We start from the raw sequence: 17955 nt of genomic DNA, 5'->3' as shown, positions 1-17955 counted from the left end.
AATTAAAAAGTCTGATGAGACAGATACAGTAATACTACATATAGACCCTCAGTGGTATAACCAAGGACTGCAATTGATATCTTGTGGCTTGCTATTAAGCAAATTAAATGGTTTAAATAGTATAAAATATAAAGGGATTTAATTTTAAGCAAAAGTATCATAACTTTTTGAAAGACTGTCTTGATTCAATTAATTTTTGCTTCCATATTATTTGAAAATTACATAGTGATTCAGCAACTGTATAACATTATAACATACTTGCAATAAAAACACTGTTCTGATTAAATGCATGGCTAACATTAAGCATGTCAAATAGCCTCAAATGCTTAAATTTAAATATGTGCCTGAAGTGCTAATCCTGAAATGGTACATACATACATCGGTTAACTGAAATACTTTTCTTTGCTGCAGTGTAAACCCTTGGTATTTAAAAATGGGTACATGTCTACATACTTTTCTAAGGATGATCATATTTAGATAGTATTATTTATACTGTCTTTTTTTCATGTAGAACACTGTACAATTTATGAACCACAGGTCTGAATATAAAAAAGACTAAATAATTATGACAATAATTCTGACTATGTCTGTGCAATCAAGTAACATCAATTGCAGTTGGGTTTATTTTTCCCTATATAACCTCTCAAAAAGGCTTTCAGGTGAAAAACAAACCCTCCTTTATGTACAGACCTTCATAAGATTCTATCTCCTTGTCTCCATTGTCTAGGGAAAGTAACAAAAACAAAACAAACAAACAAACAAAAAAAGGGAACCAAAGCACAGGGGTTAAAAACAATGGAAGTTTTATAAAAGATACAATATACATGTTAAGAAGGATTAAAAAAAAGGAGTGTATATGGCCATTTAGACTGATTTTGCACAGCACATCTAGTTATCAGAAGTGGACGGGTGAAAATGTATTTGCTATCAAAAATGTGTTTATATACCTCTGTTTCTAAACATTTTGGAAAATGTCGCCATTGACCAGTGCTTTTATAAGACATTAAAGATAAGCACAATTACAGTACCAGTAAAACATGAATCATGAAATATCTTGCTGACCTTTCCTATTTTAAATATTATTACCTGTCTTCTTGCTCTTCCTGTTTCAGGATGCAGAGATTTTATATTAGCAATCTGTAACACACTCCATGTGAACCCACAAGTGATCACCTATGCTCCTAACTCCCAGAAGAGCCACAGTTTTATCACTAAAGAACATACAAAAGATTGTTTCCTGTGCCTGTTGAAGTCAATGACAAAACACCTATTGAGTTCAAAAGGAACAGGATCATGTTAGTAGTTAGTCCATCTTGGTTCATGTGTATTGCACTGTTGATGATTATTGTACTGCTGATGATTCATTTCAGTCAAGAGTATTGTAGATAGCAAAACACAGTAGAAGAAAACACAGTACAAAATACGATACTACTATCAAATCCTAATTCTGTACACAAAAACTCGAGAGATTTCAACTGTAATGCCAAAAGAAAAATAATAAATATAATCAACTTTCATGAATAATTTTGCAACGTCATTAAGGAGGAAACCATACACTTACTTCTCTCCAACGTCCCCTTTGGTGGGAGCTGCGGTAACTGCCTGCCCCTTCGCCCTACTACTGGAGTACTTGATGGACTTGTCTGAACAGACCCAGTTCGAGGATGTGACCTATGAGACACATATCAAAACAGACCATAGCCATTAAATGACAAATTCATCCTTAAATACCATCAAGAACTGATAACATGACTAAGTAGGCTTTAGATCACATGGGACCCTTGCAGTCCCATAATGAAACTATGCTCTCTTTTCAGAAAAAGACCTGATTAAAAAGAGAAATCTCTCTGTGAAAAAGAAGAAAAGAAAGCCAAACTAAGCCTGAACATCCATAAGATGCTTGTTTGCACAGTCAAGCCAGAAAATGTATTGTGTGTATATTCATGTGCATATGGATATAATACCCACATACACATAAAATTATCCACAAGTCAAATGCAACAATCTTTACTCAGCTTGTATTTGGTTAAATTACCATTGAGTGGCAATGAGATTACAGGGATTTGTCTAAACAAAGTAATAAACTGAGAAAAGACACTGGTATTTGACTCTAACTCTCACTGGGGATTTTATGTTATTAACTGTAACTTTCAGAAAACAAAAGAATGTATTCTGCAGTTCTAAAATAAGGAGAGGCTTTACTGAGTATCAACTAGACCAAAATGTACTCATCTTTTTATTGTATTATGTTTATTTAAGCTAAGAGTAATGTATAGAAATTGTCAAAATGTCAATCAGTAAAGTATAGCACTCAAACAGGAACAATACAGACTATGGCACAGTAAAATGTAGTCAGAGAAAATGGTGGTTAAAATGATAATTAATAGACAAAGTTAGTATAGTCCATTTAAAGAAACTTTTTTTAAAAAAAGTTTCATTTGATGTTGTTATGATGATTGTTCCATAAGCAATGTCTGATGAACACATACAATTTCTCATTCTGTAAGAGAAGAATATGATAATTATGAGGTGCTTTATGTGGGAAACCATCCAGGATTCCTGATAAATGAGAAATCACAAACAAATGTAATTAAATACTGTTAGCAAACAATTTGCAATGGCAGCCACACCATTATATCCAGAGTAGAATATAAATAGTGTGTTGGCACTGAAAGGGTTAGTATCTATTGCTACTAGTGATCAGCTAAGGATGAGGCGATACCAATTAGCTACTGGGAAAATAAAATGGTGAGCTGGTGGGGCAGAAGGGGATTAGTCTGATTGATTTGTCTGTTTCACCTCGGTAAGGCAGGTGAAGGAGGGGCAGATCTTCCAGTCATTAATGAAGGCATCGACCTGATGAGGTTTGAGTCAGGACGCTCTGTGGATCGGGAGCGGGAGTTGGTCCGCTCTAGCATAGGACGTTGCTCTGTTGATCTGGATCTTTGATATGGCTGTCTATCTGCTGCTTCACAATTCCTGTAATGTTAGTCAAAAAGCAGCTCAGTTGACCTTTGACTTTTCTATTAATTATAAAATATGCTGCATGATACTGGTTTGGAGCAAATCATTTTGTTATGTACATTTTTTGGGGGGGTAAATTTTCTGAGTTCGCTTCTTGATAACATACAGTTTTTTTATACATGTATGATTTGGCTTGCTCCATAGTCTGGATAAATGAGCTGAAATGTTTCCAATGTCTCAGTAATGACTATCCATGCAATAGTCTGTTTCCTGACAATTTCTGGATAAAAATATTATTTTGTTAATTAATACATAACCTTGGAGAGAAAGAATAACTGACATAATATTAAGTCTCACTAAAGCTAAGGACTCATTTAATTGTGCAGTTTAATTGAGCATTTTTACTCACATGACTAGATTTTTACAGACTGCATTATCTTTAGAGGTAGTACTCTTGTTTGTAGGAAAGTCCACATTCCAGATGTTGTAATTACCATGTAGCACTGTTAACTATTATTAGACTCAGGATGTCTGTCAAAATATAGGCTATGCTATAGTGATGGATTCATATGTGGTGCTCGGACTGTAGTCAGATGAAAATCTACAACATCATTAGTACTTGCAGAGGTTCCACCAACTAGACAAAGTTTGGTTTGTAATAAAAAAAAAATCTTCTAACCCACAGCCTGAAGAACTGTGCCAAAACAGCAATGGAAAAAGTTACCATTAGAGATGCAACGGGGAGAAATTGGGCTGAGTAAAAGAGAATTTCTTGATCAAGCAGTCTGGTCTTCTACTATCTTAGGCAATTAATCATGCCATTACTTTCAGAAATTAATCAAGCTACACCTTTTTTCACAATGTAATTGGTCTGTTTGCAAGGAGTAATATTTGCTAGCAATATTCTAAAATACATAAAATCAAGCTAGTTTTAAAAGTAAAATTCATACCCTGATGGAGCTACTTATTAAATTCACACTCTTCCTAGCTATCCTTGAGTAACTGAACAGCTATAGAATACAAATGGGGAACATGTACCCTTCAGGACTTTTCCTTGAGCGAAGTCATGCATTTTACAATGGAGTCAGTTAATACAAAGAGTGACTGGCTGGTGATTAACTGTAACAAGAAGCCGAATTTTAATTAGTATCAAAAAAGAGAGAGACATACCACAGCCTCATTATGAAGAGTCTTATGTTATTAACAGCATTTTATTTCTAAAAACCATATTGAGACAGAGTATAGTTGTCTCTAGGGTGGCTAACTTTGCTGAATGAGTTGATAAAAGATTCATTAAAACGAATGTCTCTTCAGGCCTTCCATGAGGTAATAATTGGACTCCTAGAGCATACGAAGGAATTGCCACAGACAGATTCAGAATAATACCATTCACCATGAACCTACATCTATAAGCTCCTAACAAGCAAACACACCACAGGGAGACACATAATGGTAATTATAAGCCGAGGCACTAAAGATTGGAGGAAAAGTACAATGAGCCTGGCACAAAACCACAACAAAATTACCTCACTTCTTCTTCTATCAGTTCTGTTTCTGAAGGGGAAGCTTCATCAGCAAAAACATCCACTGTCTCGCTTCTTTTACATTGTGGATAGACAAAGAAACACAACCTTAGCTTTGATATGAATGTTGCTTAGTTTAGGTCACCGTTTAAGAGAGGTTTCAGTGCTATGGAGGTGAGAAAGGTGTCAGCCACCTGCATGGTAGTTAAATAAATGACCATAGGAAAAAATTCTTAGACTATGGGAATAAATTCCAAGAAAAAATATTCCTAAATTTAACAAAATTACAAAAGAAAATATGACTAAGGTCCAGACAACCCACCCCTACCTTGTTTACCCACATATTTAAGAAAATTAGTGAGCCCCCAGAGACTTTCTCCTTTGGGTCTGTCACACACAGCGAGCTAGAACAACCCTTCTCCTGCCAGTGAGTGGGGACTGCTGGAGCACACAGCAGCAGGGACTGGGCAATATGGCGAGACGTATCATTCCATTTTCTATTTCTTTCTCTTTCCAACAGCTGGTAGGACATACAGAGGAACAGGTGAGTAGCAACCACATGATTCTCATAAATACTTCATGAGAAGTTAAGCCTCTTTCACTTGTTACTTCTAAGGACTCATTCTCTTTAGCTGCGGTATAAAAAATATTTTTAGGATGTTAGGGATCTGACTGATTGCCTGTATTAGAAGGCAGGGAGGCATTTTTACCATTAGGATCAGTACTCATGGCTTAGTGGGCAGGTTTTGTATTCTGCAGAGCATTATGGAGCCGCTATAGCTAACCACTATGCTAACAGATTAAGGCCTCAGAAATTTCATATTCAATTGTTAATATAAATATTCAGTTTGCCACAATCTGCAGCTGGCATTTACTTCAAGTAGAAAAACAGCCAGGAGTTCCCAGAAGTGAAGGAGAACATGGATTTTGGCAATGAACCTTTTGCTTTTAGATGAAGCTTTGGCACCACTGTTGTTTTGTAGACTGAAGGATTTGAAGACTAAATTGAATCCTGAGGTGAAACTGAGTTGTTACCCTCAAGTTACAGGCTACATGCTGCAATCCTCTCAGTACCCACAGCAGCAAAGGGAAGGCTATATAAGCATACTGACAGTCTTCCACCTGAAAGCTTCACTGTGTCGTTTTAGATCATACACGTATAAAGCACAATTCAAGAGACAGTTTTACTGTCTGTTCCTTGTCCTTACATATTTTTTTGTCCTTTTAACAGTAAACACATGTGCTATATGATCCAGGTCTTCAGAAACGAACTGTCCCTTTTATAGAAAAAATATCACTCCAATAACCTGCTTGGGCCGTGAAGCTCCTCACCTACCACAGTATACAACCACGGATTAATATTACAATCCAGCCATAACCATGGAGGGGGAGTTTTTAAAACACCTCGGTGAATTAGAAACAGAAGTTCATAACTTTTCAGGTAAAATTCTTGAGGGCTTATGCTGCCAAGTTATCTAGATGAAAGTTTCCTCTCTTCCCATTATAATTCATATCATACGAATTATGATTTTTAAAGAGGGAAATATAACAGTCTAAGTTAAAGTATTCACCATCCATGTAATATTTTAATGTATGCTAGAGCTGTTTATCTTTGCTAACAGACTTTTCATTAGAAAAAATACAGTTAATGAAATGTCAAATAGTGACCTCCTCCATTTAGTATTGCCTGTCGTAGCATCCTTCTACCTTTGCTAAGGAAAACATGCATGGTAGGTGGCCTATTCCCCTGTCAAAGTCTACAACACTTGTGAGCATAAATCTCCCCTACACTGAGGAAAGAGTACAGCAGTAAGTGTTTGCTTCTTAACCAAGCACACCTATCACTCTGAAACTGTTTGAGCTCACTGTAAGCCAACATGCAGAAAGCTCTGTGAGTATTCACAATCTAACTTTATATTCCAAACCCATCAAAAATTAGAATTAGAATCCCATACTATTTAGGTACCACTGTAAATTCTAGTAACTACAGTATCTAACCAAAGGTGCTACAACATTTTGTTTTAACTACTGATTTATCTGCATTGTTCTATATTCATATTCTGGAAATTTCAAAAGCTAACTCTTTTCCCAATGCAGAAAATAACAATTTCTAGTTTTTAATTTTTCAGATTTGTTACTTTTCTTAACAAACAAAATGGGGAATATTCAACAAATGAATACATTCATTGATCTAAACTTATGTATAGAGAAAGCCTTATAAAAGATGAACATTTTTCAACAGTAAGCAATCATAACAGCTTACAACACAAATAAAAGGGTTTTTTTCCCCAAAATAACTGAAAGCAGTTTATTTGAAAGACGCTGTTAAATTCTTTTACTGTGTGCAAGACTAAAAAAGCAAGCTATGAGATCATGCCAATCACAATTTTAGTACTAGGTTGTTCTTGTAACAAAAAACTGAAGAAATAAAAATAGAATTGCTGTAGGATTACAGTACACTACAATTCAGCTCCTAGTGCATCTTTTTTCATCTAGAAACACTGAGCACAGAACGAGAAAAATACAGCAATACATTTTCTAATTATCGTAATTTCAAACTCCAGCTAATATACAATGGTAATACCTGTCAGTGTCTGTGGATGGCTGCTGGATTTCAATCCTTGGACATGATATTCTTCTACTAGCTATAGGAACTTTGCTGTTTAGTCACAGACACAAGATCCTCTGTTAGCATAACATAGATAAGCATGTCTACAAACAACTGAGATTTCTAGTACCAAGCAAATTTAAATTTGAGTCATAAGTATTGTAATGGAAAATGGGAAAATGGGAAGAAGCAGTATACTGCCAAATATCTAGATAAATCGGTGACTGGATATCTCACCAAATCACTCATCTATACCGATAAAGAAACTTCATATAAAATTATGTGCTGCTATATTTTTTAAAAGCTAGGAACATAATGCTTTTAGGTACTTTTGCAAAATAAACAAAAATAGGAAGCTAAGCAAGATATTTTTGCTGCAGTAATATTTTATCATGCTTTATATATATGTAGTATATATATCTGTATACATACATGCACACACTCATGATCTATTCACATGCACATTACACTGTAGTGTATGTGATAACTACAGGTATATCTACATGACAGTCACAGGCATGACTAAACTGTAACATGCCAGTATCTGAACGACTTTTCTACTAGCTAACTCAGTTAAGCAGACAAAGCAGAGAACTCGGCTGCAATCCCAGGCACATTGTACTCCACACCGCTACGCACAGACTGCTACAGCTACAGAAACTCAGTTGCTTACAGCTTGCTTAGGTATTTGTACATGGCATTGCAGTCACTTTGGTGATTCTGTTGTAGACATATCTGACCATGCTAACACGTGATGGCGTGGTACAATTATAAAAATGCTTAAAGAAAGCATATTTCGCTATATCTATAGAGGTTTACTCTCCAAAATATGTTTCATAAACAATAGATTTACTGAGGAATAGCAAAGCCCTGCTTTTAAGTAGGGAGTTAGACCAGATAGTTTTTTCAAGGTTCTTTCCAACCCAAGTTAGGTTATGATTCTCTGGATGCAGTCAGAGGTTTATGCTAGCTTATTACAATCAAATATCAATAAAACCAATAAGTAGCGTCAATCTTGGAACAATTAAGACTGCAATATTTCATATTCTCTTTATCTGTAAAATCAGACCAAATTAATTTTGTGTATTTTGGAGGAATAGAAAAGCAACTTCTACATTTGAAGGGAAAATAGAAAAATGTATAAGTAATTTATTCTTCATAGAAAATCTCACCATCAAACAAAAAGAAGTGGTGAATGCTTTTGAGAAAGAGACTTCTTAACTTCCAGTTAACACTATTTGTAACTGCATTCAAATGAAAGCAAACACAGCAAATGAGCTAATAATAATACTAATTTCACTTAACTAGTTAACTTTAACTAGTTTAAGAATCAGTTTCCAGTGTTTTACTGAAAGGTAATTTCTCAAAAAATGAACCTTGCAGCCTACCATTTCCTTACACAGAGGTGAACCAATGAATGCAAGCAACGTATATGTTGCCTTATGTCTTACCAATTTATTTAGCTTGCACTAACTTTATCATATTAACATTTATTCATATTTTTATTCTGTGCCTACAATATGAAATGTTTGGAGGTATTCCTTCACTACTAATTTAAAAGTCTGAGTGACTTAGGCAGATTTTTGCTATAATGTAATATGTTAAGTGTTTGTTTTTACATTATTGTTTCTGGTACTTGTAACATACATTTTCACTGACATAGCCAGTTGCCTTTTATAGTACCTTGTATTTTGCCAACTGCTTCCAACTTTTAGTAGCTTTAACATAGACCCTCAACTGACACATATTAAAGAATCACACTGCAGGAACACATATCTCTTTCTTCATGAGATGACTCACTGAAGATCATGGTAAAACTGATTAGCATTCAAAAGCTGCGAACTCAAAATTCTCAAAGAAGAGAGCTGAAATCCTCTCCCTCCCCAGCTCAATTTTATAACTGAATATACTGCTGCAATTCTCTCCAAGATAATAATCTAAATTTTAATAAAACTATTAGAAATATTCCAAAGTATAAGTGTTTCACCTTTATATTATAACTTTATTACACATTTTTTCCCATTTCAGAACACAATATTTCACCCACTCAACTTGAACGTTGTATCATAATGTATGAGCCATGACAGGAACATTCAAGGGTTTTAAAGAACATGTATTTCATGACTGAAGCATAAGAGGCATATAAGACAATGCATAGAGAATCTTGAGAGAGGAGCAGTGAGACAGAAGCATTTCCTAGTAGGGTTGAATGTTCAAATGCAGTTCAGCAGAGCACTTAGACTACAGACTAATCAAGTGAATTAGTTGTAGGCTTAAAATTAAGCATGTACCTAAATCAACCTTTGAACAGTACAGCGCTAATGCAAAATTTGAAAAGTACTTAGTTCTTGGTGGGTTTTGTGGGATTGTTTTTTCCTCAGATCTTAAATATTTTATTTGTACATGGCACACTGTATTTAGTTGGCCTCTTTTTACCCAGTAACATTTTAAAAGACCAATAATATGGCAGACATTTAAGTAGTAAATTATCACAAACAGGGCTTAATACTGCAAATATGTGTTTATCTGTCTTCTTAGCTTTTGGCAACAGACCTGTAATTCTGACCTCACTGAAGTCAACAAGAGTTCTGTCACTTGATGAGGACAGGATTTCAATCAGATCATTCCAGGGTAAGCAGTTATGTAAGATTTTTTTATCTTTTAAGCTCTTAAATTACAAATGAGCAAAATAGCTTACTGTTTCTGTTAAAGGCATTCTGTAAATCCACTGATCTTAAAAGAATCTGGTCCGTTTCAGTAGTCTTCATTCTATTAAGGTATGTTCTATGCCTTATGGTGTACCTAAAAGTCATATTGGTTCACAACAAATGTTCTTATCTTTTATTTCTTTTTCCACAGCTTTTTGGAGCTAAATTTAAATGGGGACAGAGTACTAACAAATAAGTTTCTCCTTCAAGTTACAAATCTGCTTTTTTCCCCAATATTTACCTACATTAGCATCTATACAATACTAAATCTAAGACAAGTAAAGTAAACCAGAACTATTTAATATGACTATCAAAAGCGAACACAAAAGTTTTGTTTACACTAAGGACTTTCCAGCCTTCTTCAAATTCTGTCCATTTTCAGTATGCTTGTGCACTTTCCCAGGAAGAACTAATAAGCATGGCCCTTGCCGTAAGCACAAATTAAGTGTATACTTCAAACACTTAAAATTGGAGAGCCAGCAAACAGTGGCACTCTGGTTCACAAAGCTAGGGATGAAATATGGTCTCAAGTAAGTCTCTGTGTCTGCACTAATGTTGAGCCAAAAGACCCTTACAAACCTCTCCTCTCTAGAGAAGAGAGAAACTTGCATTAAAATATTGAAGGATTAATTCTGGGTTTTACCAGATTTTTTTAGTTTCAAGTAAACCGTGTCACTGACGTTCTCCTTCAGTCTCTGAATTCCTTAAACAGAATTCCTGTTTTAGTCAACATATACAGGACAAATATAAATCACAATTTTATTTAAATAGCCTTAGGACTGCAGGTGAACTGTGACTAATCCCTTATATATATATATATATATATATATATCTTCTGTTTTCAATATATAGTATCATTTTATATGGTTTGCTATATTCAGCTGAGTATAGTCTAATAGCCTTCCAGTGATCTGTTTTAGGCACATAACTATTTCTCCAGAGAGATATATTGACTTGTATCACCACAAAAGAATAAATAGAAACAAAAAAATCAAAGTATGATCAGTAATTAATTTACTAATAAGTAATAAATTCAATATTCATGCACAATTTACATGTTATTAAGTATTTGTATGCACAAAATTATAGCATTTGAGACACCAATGTGTAGCGTTATTTTGTGTAATTTCACAACAAATATTTTTAAGATACAGTTTTGTAACTCTTAGTCTTCATCAAGGAAAAGTTCCTGGTAACTCTGTGGGAGTTTCACTTAAGAACTTCAGGATTTACCAGCATTTTGGACCCACACCATCTGTTTGTTTGTTTTAGTCAGCCAAAATATGCCACAGGCATAGTCCAGCTCCTACTTACAAGATACAGAAGGGCAGAAAGAAGCAAGCTCTGTGCACATTCACAAAGGAAGTAAGTAAAAATAAAGAAGAAAAATGTTGCAAGAGCAAGAATAATATGAGGGAGAAGCAGTGAAGTCAAAGAACTAATAGCAAGGAAAATCTGTGTGCTCCCTTGGTCAGGAGCCAACTGCAGCTGGGAAGAACTGAAGATTGTAAGGTACACAGCACGTTGCATGGGTTATGCATCAATCACACAGGAAGATAGGATAGACAGAACTGGGATTATTTCTAAAACTAAAAAGTATTAGGTCTCAGAGACACATTCCCCAACACTGTGAATGTAGGCAGGTATTATCAGTCAAAAAGCCTTTTTTCATTAAAGCAGTCCTGAACAGTGAGAACATGTTTTAAAAATAGTTCAAACATAATTAATGTTCTTTTTCTATTTGTAACTGAATAAAACAGCTTAATCTTGGAAAAAAGACTAGCACATAAATGTGCCTTAGTCCTGAGTCAAGAAAGAAAGACATCAAGAAAAGTATACTTATTAGGAATAACTTTGGTACAATTATAAATGAACTCGTATTATAAAGATTAGAAATACATTTTAGCTATATCTGTTACACTACACTCTTTACTTACCCATAAGTTTCAGCTGAACCATTGACTATATGATCTGCCCATGAACTTGCACCATTGTACCACCTTTACAATGCAGTTAAAATAAAGAAATGTTACAAAGGAACATATATATTATTAATAACACTCTAATTCATATGACATGACCACTTCTCAAAAAATGGGAAGCTTTCCAAATGTTTCCAAATAATTGTGTACATTTCCTATTTTCTCTAAGGTATGAAGAAAACCATATCTTTTTAAATTAAAAACCAAGCAAATTATGTTTAATTTTTCCTGATATAATTCTAAATTTCACCTTTATTCTTTTCAGCAGTTTAGCCATGAATTTGAGTTCCATAAAGACTAACTGATCCCTTGTCTTTTCTTACACAAAAGTCTTAATGATTTCAATGGCTACTGAGTTTGTGGAATAATTAAAAAGTAATTGTGGAGATATAACATTAATAAAAATAACATTCTATGTAGCAATAGTTTAAAATACTGCTTTTCACTTCAAATATCTAACTTTTTCAAATGTATTATTTTTTCTATTTGATAGGGTGGTTGGTTTTTACAGTTATTTAAGAAGCAGAAGAAAACTCACTTCACTCTGATCAAACAGTGAAAACTAATTAAATTTTATACCTGTATTATTCTTCCAGGTACTGAACCTGGGCTACCTAAACATTTGCAGCATCATTTCAGTAAATCAGTTGAGGACAACATAAAACACATGTAGAAATATTTTATCTTAAGCAGAACTACTGAGAAAAGAAAAAATGGGACAAAAAAGCTGCTTTCATTTCAGAAAGCAGGGAATAAACTGTTTATGTGTCATTACTCCAGTATATTGAGTATATACAAATCATCCAATATTTGGTTAAGGAGTTTCAGCTGGATCTCTGGAGTTCCATATTTTCAGGATCTCGCTTGGGTAAACCCTTGAATTTCAATAGTCCCACTATTCAATGATTTCTACATAACAGTGAGTGAGAACCAAGGCAGGGATTTTCAGAAAAGATCGAGGGACCATCATATTATCAACTTGGATATAAACCTTCCTTCACCTGTACTGAAAATCCTAGCCAAAGTCTGCAGGATGAACTTTTTAATGGCTTGAATACACTTAGCCAAGAGTAGACATGAACTTGTTCCTGGGAATCACAGCAATATTTTTTGCATTACTCCATTTTTATTCCAAACATCTCAGATTTCAGAATCTGAGGTTTTGCAATATGTTTACAAACTAAATAACCCCACACTTCCTGGTCATTATGTTGAGGGAAGACAGTATGGAGTGCAGTATATGTGAATGTCACTCAGCTGCTCTTGTTTCTTCTATATCAAATTGGATGGTACAGGGAATGGCATTTTTTTTGCATTGTTTGTAGCCAGATCAACAACTGGATGAAAGTTACTTTAGTTTAATCTAATTTCGTTTTAGATTAGATTTAGATTTAGTTCAATCTAAATTAGAATACAGCTGGAGAATGACAGGTATATCTTTACACTCTCCCCTGATCATCCGTATCCTTAAAATTGAAGCCAGTCTCTCCAATTAGCCAGTATTTTAAGTAAGATTCTTCTGTAAAAGTACTTTATTATAGACACCATAAATACATAAGCATGGTTTTAAAATTGCAGTGCACTTTTATTTTTTGTTAAATATCACTGTATTTATTCATAGCAATCAAATAAAACCAAAATTTCTTGCTATTAGAAAATAATCCCTACTTTACCTGCTCCCCTACTGCAGACAAAAATCAGACAATGACTTAAAAATGGACAGAGAAATATAAAAGATCTAATTGTACAAAGGGAGAAGAACATCAACTTGCTTCTTTCTTCAGATTTCCTTCTTTTTGGACTTTGCCTAGCTCTTTAAACATGAAATGCTGTTATCAAATAACTATTTCCAGAGACACTCCAAAAGTTTTCAGATTACACATCAGATTTTAGTTATATTATGTTCACTGTGATACCCTATATGCATATCAAAATTTAAGAAGAACAATCGTACTTTTAGTCCTAGCACAGCAAGCACCCAAAATCAATTTGAAGGCATTCAGTTAGTCCTTTTTTATGTCAATATGGGCAGTAATATGTCAAAAGCTGAGGGCCTTCTTAAGTGACTCAGGTTATTAAAAGAATGAAATTGAGGATTCTAAATTGTCCTATAATCACTCCTAGTGACTGAAAAGGTTAGCCATTAGAAATATGCTGCCGTTAAGTGGGGAAGAAACCTTCAGCTGTACCTAGCTCCTCTGTACTATTCAGTTCTCCTCCCACACTTAATGAATAAAAAATTTTTCAAGTTAAGAATTATGCTTAAAAAAAAATCCAAAGTCAAGTTAATGGAGGGCTAAAAGAAAATGAGGTACTTAAAACTACGGAGATTAGTTGTTCTGTATTTAGAGAAATACTGCATAAAGTGCACTGTAAATTTAAATATAATTTGTCTAGGCCAATTAAAAATTTTAGACTACACTTCAGAAAAAATGTATTACTCAACTTTATCTATTTTTACTATATAAATTAAAATACCTTTCAGGAGTATAGGTTGTGTCGTCATAATATGAATTAGGCACTCTTCTCTCCTGCCTAGTCCTCCTGAATATGGAATAAACAGCACAGATATTTCAGACATTTTAAAGGGTGCTTCTTTCATTATGTTTTCCCTCACTGTATTATTAAGATAATGATGAACATAGAGCACATTTATCTACAGTTCAGCAGTATATTCTGAACGTATATTTTCAAATATATGTCATTTTAAACTTCTACTTTCAAATTATATTCAGAAATAATTAACAACATATTAACAACACTTGATCAACCCACACATATTTCATAGGGGTGAAAAGTTACATCAATAGGAAAACAGTATTTCAGCAACTGAGAAATCTCACCAAAAATAGGATATGGGTTTCAGAAAATTTCTGATTGTTAAAATGAAAGTCAGAAAACAAAGTGGAAGCAAAATTTTGTTTCCTTAACTGAAGCAACAGAAATTCTGCCTGAGATAAACCCCACATCCTGCACAAAATGTGCACAAACCAGCTTTTATTGACTTCCAAACACTAACCTCAAACACTAAGTTAAAAAAAAATGAAAATAGCACATAGTGTGGTGTTCTCAGTGACTAAGCTGAGCTCTGGGATAGGTAAGTTGAGAAAGAATTTCATACAGTGAGATTTTCAGCAGATTTTTATTTGGGAGGAGCTGCTAGTATTTTAATTTTAAAAACAATTGGGATAAAAATCTTGAGAACTTTACTCAGTCATTGAGAACACACGTATGTCAGCCAATTTAAATTGGGTGACTGTCAAATCATGAACAAGCCTGTATAATTCTGTAGGATTGTGAATTAGGGGATGTAAATAAAAGTGTAAGTAAAGCTCTACATGTCCAACCATGATGTCTTATATATGTTCAATCTGAGTAGCTGCAGCGGTGTGAACTGATACTAGTTAGTGCTACCATGCTGACTATCACATTAAAGAATCAAGGAAAATTGGAGTGGAGTACTGAGCAGCAGGGTGTTCTTGAGAAAGCCCCAGGTCCAAAGGGCACTGAAGTCACTGAAGCTGCATGTGTCCATTGTCTTTCTTCAGCGTAAGCTGGAGTAAGTATCTTGTCAATGCCCCCTCTGTTTCTTTTGGGAGGGAAACAGTTGGACCTCTTCAAAAGGGGGGAACTATCACGAAGACAAAATTATGAGTGCCATAGCCTAAGAACGAACTCAGAAATTAAGGTTTTTGATAATGTAAATGTGTCCTAGAACTAAAGAACTAAAGACTATCAAATCTGATAAAGAGTAACTGAAACAAACTGAAACAAAAGCAGAGAAAAGATGAAAGAGAACCAAGTAGTCACTCTGTGGGGAAAAAAAAGAAAAAACTGCTAGAAGAGACCACAAGAGTTAATGGGCTGGCTGTGAATGACTACAAGATAAGCAATGAAAGGAGCCATGAATTACAAAGAAGGCAAGTAATTTTGACTGATGTATCTGTATGACATATTTGCCTGCAGGACACCCACACTGGCAGATTCACAGTGATGTAAGATATAAAACTCTCTGTCCCACATGAGAGACTCTTCCCTGAATGCTGGACTGTGCAGAACAATGTTGCTATTTTGATGAATAGTGGAAAGTTATTTCACATGCTTAAAAAATGAAAGTAAAAGACAGGAAGAGAGGTGGTTGCTTGATATCAAGATGATATTGATTAAGCAGATGGAACTAAGAAGACAAGACTAACACCTTGACCTACAAAAATAATGTAATTTACAGTAAGCATTAAACTGGGAAAAAGTGTAGAGATAAATGAGGAAATATTGTTTAAAAAGTAATTTTTTTCATATATTTCCAGTAAATAAGATAAGGAAGAGGAAATTACTTAGTGTTTTTCAATGGATAAGGAGGAACCGGATAAAGATTATGCTTTAAAAGGTCCTTAAACACCTAGAGAACTGCTGTCAGAATATGGAAAGACAAAAAGGATGAAAAACTAGGAAAAATGATAGTGGCTATGAGGGTAGTAGTTCGTATCTGGTAAGATGACTCAAGTAACTTGAACACTAACGTTACCCACAGGCAGCCTGGATTCAAGAGGACCAGAGAATCCAGGATCAGCTCCTAGGCCCAAGGAATCTCAAGATACTGTTCTAACAGTGAGCTAGAGATATTCCACTTCATGTCGGATTTTCTTTTCTGACCCCAGGAGGAATTAGCTTTAATAGCCTTCTCTTCAATAAAGCCCGGGAAAAGATTTACTCCATCCCAGCTTTTTCATCTTTATGCAGTACTGTCACATTTTCCCTTTACAGAAGTAGTTTTACACTTACTAAAAATAAGGTTATATACAATCTGAATCCAGAGCAAACCTTAACAAACTTCTCAGAGGAACTCATATCCAGAGGGCAGCCATGAAGTTACTATATCACGAGTTCTTTAGTTCTTGCTATGGAAAATTTTACATGGCCCCTCTTGTAAAGCAATAGCCGTATCAACCATTATATCTGCTATTTGAGATCTGAAGCCACCACTTCCTTTTTATTGGCTCGCAGTTTATCACATTTATATACTTATTTCTATTCACACACAACCATGTAGACTTTTTGCTGTTTTGCAATATTTCTGAAAATATCATAATCACAATACTACGCCAGCATGTCTTTTTACATCTCTTAAGAGCCATTGTATTTAAAATACATTTATTTCATAGAAATTATTATGGGCTCAACTTCTCTCTGCCATATATTTCATATATAAATAGGAACTCTGATGTTCTGTAATCACACACAGGTATTGTGAATGTATACAAGTACTCATAAATTACAGAATAAGCACTATACAAATATCTACAACATATACTTTTACTTTTCACTCTATTTTTCAGTTAAGCAAAGTCTGAGATTTCAGAAAGACTCTGTTTCTGTGTACTTTGAAGTAGATAGGCTTTTCCTCATTATTTCAAAGAGAATAATAAGTACTATAAGCACTTTGGAAAATTCCAGCAAAAATATGGGTTATACAAAGAAAGACAGTTACATACAATATCCATGTAACCTAATTTATGAAACTGACTTCTATAAGACTATTCAGCTTCTCTTGGGATTTACTCATAGTCCCGAGAAGTCAGTTTTAGATGCATACATACTCACAGAGTACTATAAAACATCTTCACATGATAAACACATAAAACATAATCACGTTCTCAGTTTGGAAACCAACCACAGTACTGTCAAAGTATAAGTGGCAGAGCTAATGATACGCTCCACATCAATTATACCTCTCAAGATCATAGTAAGCACCCTCAGAATAGGTACGGCACATCTTACGGGAGCGAAGTAATCTGATTGCATCTTCACAAAATAGAGGATACATTGTGTGATCCTGGCTGCCAAAACATAAAGGGTGAACACAATGAAAAGCAAAACAAAGATGAAATGAGGACAAAACAACATGAAAAGCAAGCAATGTCAGCAACAGAACAAAACACTGGAAGAAAACTCAGCTGGAACTTTGGTGAATTTTGCAAAAATACTTTTAAAAATTAAGGTATATTGGCCTGCAGCTGAGACTATGAGAAAGGTATCACTCCAGTTTTATCTATTGTAACCTTTAACACAGCCATATATGTCTGACATTCGGTATATGAAAATCACAATATTAGCAGGTATTTATGTTTGTTGATTTAAATAATTTTCTTTATTGACTTTATAAAAGACAT

The 17955-nt window shown here is 34.5% G+C and overlaps 1 protein-coding gene across 11 annotated transcripts in view; it reads right to left on the bottom strand.

Annotated features, from left to right (window-relative positions):
* The window catches only part of RIMS2 (regulating synaptic membrane exocytosis 2), a 495218-nt gene that overhangs the window by 137159 nt on the left and 340104 nt on the right, over nucleotides 1–17955 (bottom strand). For 4 of the 11 annotated variants that reach the window (XM_075495094.1, XM_075495095.1, XM_075495096.1 and 1 more), the window contains 2 exons: nucleotides 2800–2979; nucleotides 1562–1671 (listed from right to left, as the gene is read on the bottom strand). In XM_075495094.1, the coding sequence (XP_075351209.1) occupies nucleotides 1562–1671; nucleotides 2800–2979 (290 nt within the window). Of the gene's footprint in view, nucleotides 1–690; nucleotides 724–1561; nucleotides 1672–2799; nucleotides 2980–4490; nucleotides 4563–11740; nucleotides 11804–14263; nucleotides 14330–17514; nucleotides 17623–17955 lie in introns of all 11 variants that reach the window. The other 7 variants (XM_075495097.1, XM_075495101.1, XM_075495100.1 and 4 more) reach the window with 4 other exon arrangements.

The sequence above is a fragment of the Mycteria americana genome, chromosome 2 (assembly GCF_035582795.1).
Source record: "Mycteria americana isolate JAX WOST 10 ecotype Jacksonville Zoo and Gardens chromosome 2, USCA_MyAme_1.0, whole genome shotgun sequence".
Taxonomy (NCBI): domain Eukaryota; kingdom Metazoa; phylum Chordata; class Aves; order Ciconiiformes; family Ciconiidae; genus Mycteria; species Mycteria americana.
Note: the sequence above shows the minus strand (reverse complement) of the source record. Positions and strands in the feature narration are given on the sequence as shown.